Source organism: Arachis stenosperma, chromosome 5, assembly GCF_014773155.1.
Source record: "Arachis stenosperma cultivar V10309 chromosome 5, arast.V10309.gnm1.PFL2, whole genome shotgun sequence".
Classification (NCBI taxonomy): domain Eukaryota; kingdom Viridiplantae; phylum Streptophyta; class Magnoliopsida; order Fabales; family Fabaceae; genus Arachis; species Arachis stenosperma.
Genome location: NC_080381.1, coordinates 35,234,473 through 35,239,439, shown reverse-complemented (window position 1 = coordinate 35,239,439; position 4,967 = coordinate 35,234,473). Strand labels below are relative to the sequence as shown.

Here is a 4,967-nt window from a genome sequence, read left to right as displayed (position 1 = left end):
ATCACTCTCGGACACGATTATTCCCCTCCAAAAATTTCTCCTTTTATATTTTTTCACCTCTATTTCCTTCTCCTTCTTGATCTTCCACCTTTCTCTCTAAACCTCCAAACTTTTCTCTCTTTTCTCTACTTCACTTCAAAACCCCTCAACCCAATTTCCACATTCCACTCTTACTCCAAAAACTCTCCACACCAAAACAAAAATTAAACCAATTTTCTTTGTTCTTCGGTAACAAGAGAATCTAATCATGGCTCTGTCACGCATAGCATCATCATCTCATGCATCCAACCTCCTTAAACCCCTTTCCGCCGCCTTATCCATCCGCCGCCTTATCTCCTCCGACTCCACCGATCCCCTCACCATCGAAACCTCTCTTCCATTCATCTCCCATAAATGCGACGCGCCCCCACGCGCCGTCGATACCTCCGCCTCGGAGCTCTTCTCCTTCTTCCGGGACATGGCCACCATGCGCCGCATGGAGATCGCCGCCGACTCACTCTACAAGGCCAAGCTCATCCGCGGCTTCTGCCACCTTTACGACGGTCAGGAGGCTGTGGCCATCGGCATGGAGGCCGCCATCACCAAGAAGGACGCCATCATCACCGCCTACCGCGACCACTGCACCTTTATTGGCCGCGGAGGCACGCTCCTCGAGGTCTTCGGCGAGCTCATGGGCCGCATCTGCGGCGGCTCCAAGGGCAAGGGCGGCTCCATGCACTTCTACCGCAAGCAGACCAATTTTTTCGGTGGCCATGGCATCGTCGGAGCTCAGGTGCATTTTAGTTAACTAAGAGTTAGTTACAGTTAGTTCAAATTTGTTATGATCTAGTTAAGAATTCGTTGAGTTAGTTGAGGAATTAAGTAAGTAGTTAGTCGTACTTGTTAGCAAGTTTTCCATGCTGGATTAGGCCCACTCAATTTTAATTTGTTATGAAGCATATCCTATGATTGTTACTGGGTCAAGGCCACTGCATATTTCCAATAAATCAAATCTTACACTTCAAGTCCTTGACCCTGATAAGAGATGAAGTAGGCCTAACCAAGTCTATTTGTTAGATTTAGTTAAGAGTACAGCGGGAGGGTCTAATGGTTAGCTTAGTAGTCAGTTTAAGCAAGTGTCAGTTCATATCCCGCCTTGTACATGCTACAACCCATTGGCAAACCCTTAAATGAGCTCCGATCGGCGATAGATTAGTTCTTGGCTTGCTGGACTGGCGGATACCATAGAAACCAAAGATTTAGTTAAAAGTAGTTAAGTTAGTAGATAATTATACTAATTTGTGATCAAACACTTTCCATTCTTCCGTTTGTCTTTGACCTTCTTTTTGGCTCTCAAATTTTGTTCTTTTCTCAACAGATTCCGCTTGGATGTGGGTTGGCGTTTGCTCAGAGGTACTCCAAGGAAGAGAATGTGACATTTACCTTGTATGGTGATGGTGCTGCCAACCAGGGCCAATTGTTTGAGGCGCTTAATATGGCAGCGCTTTGGGACCTACCTGCGATCTTGGTCTGCGAGAATAACCATTGTGAGTGTTTGGGGACTTGGGGACGTTTAAAGTTTTGTGCTTTTTGCAGTGGATTGGACTGGTTGGGTTGATTGATTCTATTTGACTTTGGTTTTCGCAGATGGGATGGGAACAGCAGAGTGGAGGGCTGCTAAAAACCCTGCTTATTACAAGCGTGGAGATTATGTTCCTGGGTTGAAGGTGAGATTGAGAATTGTTGCTTAGATTTTTAGTTCGGTCTTGTTTCGGTATGTTAGCTTCATGGAAGTGATCAATAATCTTTATTGTTCTCTAACACTTCTGTTGGGTGGATACATGTCAGTGTATGGGATGTAGATTATAGAAAATTACTGAAATTTAGTTAAAGTCGTAAATACAGTGATGTTGCTATGTACAGTGTGTTCCTGGGCTATATTCCTTTCCATGATTTTGTATCTAAATTTGTAGCACTATGTTGTGTTTTGTTTTGTTTTGTTTTGTTTGAACATATAAGTTCTTTGTTACCATTGTTTAAGTGTATATTTTATTTACTTGTTTACTTGGATGCATATATTAAATTTTGAATATGCATAGTATGATAGTAGTCTCTTTTAATCCAGTGTTTGAAAATTTTCAATATTATAAACTTTTCCAGGTTGATGGCATGGATGTTCTTGCTGTGAAACAAGCTTGCAAGTTTGCAAAGGAGAATGCTTTGAAAAATGGGCCCCTTGTGAGTATATTTATTTGCTATATTTGATATTTATATCTTAATAATAATTATTAGCAATTCAAAGTTCTAAGTGGATCATTAACAAATGCTTAGTTGACATAACAAATTAAAACTCTCTAGATCTCTGAAAGAACTTATAAGTGGTATCGCATTAACCATGAAAACTTTGTAGCCATCAGATATGGGTGTACGTATAGATCTCTGAATTAAAGCTTACTTGTGTATATAAGATAAGATTGGGCTTTCTCAACCCTAGGATTGCCCTAACTTTAATACTTTCTAGCATTTGTGTAGCTTTGATTAAATTATCAAAGTTTGGTATTTGCTTTACTCTGATTGCTTTCTTGTATTCTTGACTATTTTGTAAAGATTCTTGAAATGGACACCTATAGATACCACGGGCACTCTATGTCTGATCCTGGTAGCACATACCGTACACGTGATGAGATTTCCGGTGTGAGACAGGTTTGTCACACTACCGAGCAAGGCATATAATGTGCTGTTATTTTAATATCATGGAGTTCTTTCTCAAATTTTTTGATTGGCTAATATGATTATAGGAGCGTGATCCAATTGAGAGAGTAAGGAAGCTATTATTGGCTCATGACATTGCTTCTGAGAAGGAGCTAAAGGTAGTCAAACGAAACTAGACTTCTTGCTTTGTTCTTTTGATGTGAAGTGTGATAATTTTAAGGGTTGGTTATGTATAATACTATGACTTCCATATTGATGACATCTTTGCCGAATTTACCTGCCTTTTTTATTTTTTATTTCTTTGAATATAGTTCATGGATTAAACTTTTCTTTATTATGAATTTATGATGTAAGGTATCAGACTTGACTTAAAGAATTATGGGTTACGTTATATTTTTCGTGGGTTCCAATTCGTGTTTACCATACTTTGGAGTTTGTAAGTGGATTCGAGTCCTCTAATAGGGTATAGATCTTATTATAGTAAGTACCGTTAAATTGAGTTATATTCTGCCTATAACTATTTCTGCTATGTGTAGAAGGTTGCCTATTTTGTGAATTACTAGTTGTATTCATGGTTTTCTTTCAAGTTTCCAATTCAATTGGAGTTTAGGAAGATTTGTAGTTGAAACATGCAAGTATATATTTTGATGTTTTAGGGTCAGATGAAACATTTTATTTTAAGCACTATGCTGAACATATTCAATTGATCTTCTTTTAGGACATCGAGAAACAAGTCAGAAAAGATGTCGATGATGCCATCGCTAAAGCAAAGGTAAAGAACAAAAAAAATATAGTTCAATCAGCCATACCTTGTGATCGCCGTACATGGTTAACAATCTTATTTTTCACGTTCATTTTCTGTAATCAGGAATGCCCAATGCCAGACCCATCTGAACTATTTACCAATGTATATGTTAAGGGTTTAGGAGTTGAGGTATCGATTTATTCCAAATTCATTACTGGTTTCATCGAGTATAAGAAAATGACAAATTAAGATTTCGTCTTTTACTTTTAAAATTGAGGATGCTATGTTTTATTCAACCCTTGACCAGTAGTGCCCTTGTGAATTCGCAGTCATTTGGTGCTGATAGGAAAGAAGTGAGAGCTACTTTGCCGTGATCAATAACATCACTTTGCGAGTTGAGTATGTTACTATCTTAGTATCAGACTACCAATCAAAATAAAAGGATGTCATGTTAACAGGTTACTTCTCTGCCTATTGGTTGAGTTCTCTCCATTATGTATAGGAATTTTACTCGAGTAGCAATGGGGAAGAAATTCATACTTTTGTGCATGTAATTTTGGATGAACCAACCAATGGCTATATAGCATTATGCAACTGATGTTGCTGCAAATTTGAGGAAATAATTGTGCACAACTCCTCCCAACACTTGTCTTTTTCACTAATTGGTGGCAAGTTTTTGCCATTATAGTTAATACTTAGTAGGTTGTGTTTATAATCTAAACCTTTGATTTTGATAATGTGGTAAATTTGGTGTGTTTACTTATTGTAAGTCTCACATTGCTGGAAGATCTAGTTATGTTGATAGTCATTATAAGCAAAGTTATTAAACTATCACGTTTTTTATTTGGAATTATAATTGTACTAGTAAACATACTATTATTGAAAGTTGCTATTTTTGAAAGTTAAATTTTTGAATTCTGCCTTGTGTATGCAGCAACCCATTAGCCTGTGACAAACCCTTAAATCTAATTCTAATCCACGACGGATTAGTCCTTAGCTTGCTGAGTTTGGGGATACCGTAGGAAACCAAAAGAAAAATTTACCGAGTTCACCTAGCTTTCACTTGCGATTTTTTAGCTGCTGCATTTATCTTTTCTTTCTTTCCTTTTTCAACAAGTCTCTTATTCTCATGCTTCTTTCTTGGTGTGTCTGTGTATGTGCCCCCTTGCTTTTTTGTTTTTTGTTTATGTCATGGATCCATATGGTAGGTTTGAGCTGGAGCTAACTGTTTTAGGGTCTGGAATTTAGCTAACCCAAAAGAGTGTTGCGAAATGTTTTCTGTTTTGGTCTGCAATTTAGTTTGTACATGAATAATTGAGTATCAGATTGTCTACGAATTAATCAAACTGCTATAAATGATGTAATGATGAACTATTAGTATTGAGAATGATGTTTTGTACTATTTCTTGTCTATATTTATTTTTATGGTATATTAAAGGAAAAAACTTTTTTTTCATTTCTTAATAATCATTTTTAATACCAAAAGTAAAATATGTATAAGAAAAATGTACATGAAGTGGTGCATATTACG

At 37.3% G+C, this 4,967-nt stretch overlaps 1 protein-coding gene across 1 annotated transcript; it reads left to right on the top strand.

Moving 5' to 3' along the window:
- On the top strand, positions 1–4,264 carry LOC130982340 (pyruvate dehydrogenase E1 component subunit alpha, mitochondrial). The gene is made up of 9 exons (XM_057906312.1): positions 1–772; positions 1,358–1,526; positions 1,627–1,706; positions 2,140–2,217; positions 2,587–2,682; positions 2,778–2,849; positions 3,410–3,463; positions 3,560–3,625; positions 3,766–4,264. The coding sequence occupies exons 1-9, from the start codon at positions 248–250 to the stop codon at positions 3,808–3,810; spliced, it is 1,185 nt and encodes a 394-aa protein (XP_057762295.1). The 5' UTR covers positions 1–247; the 3' UTR covers positions 3,811–4,264.
- The last annotated feature ends 703 nt before the right edge of the window (positions 4,265–4,967 follow it).

Bases quoted from the DNA above. Each gene is read 5' to 3' on its own strand.
- LOC130982340 (XM_057906312.1), top strand. From the start codon at position 248: ATGGCTCTGTCACGCATAGCATCATCATCTCATGCATCCAACCTCCTT. The intron at 1,707-2,139 runs GTGAGATTGAGA...AAACTTTTCCAG, and splicing joins ATTATGTTCCTGGGTTGAAG to GTTGATGGCATGGATGTTCT. The intron at 2,218-2,586 runs GTGAGTATATTT...TATTTTGTAAAG, and splicing joins CTTTGAAAAATGGGCCCCTT to ATTCTTGAAATGGACACCTA.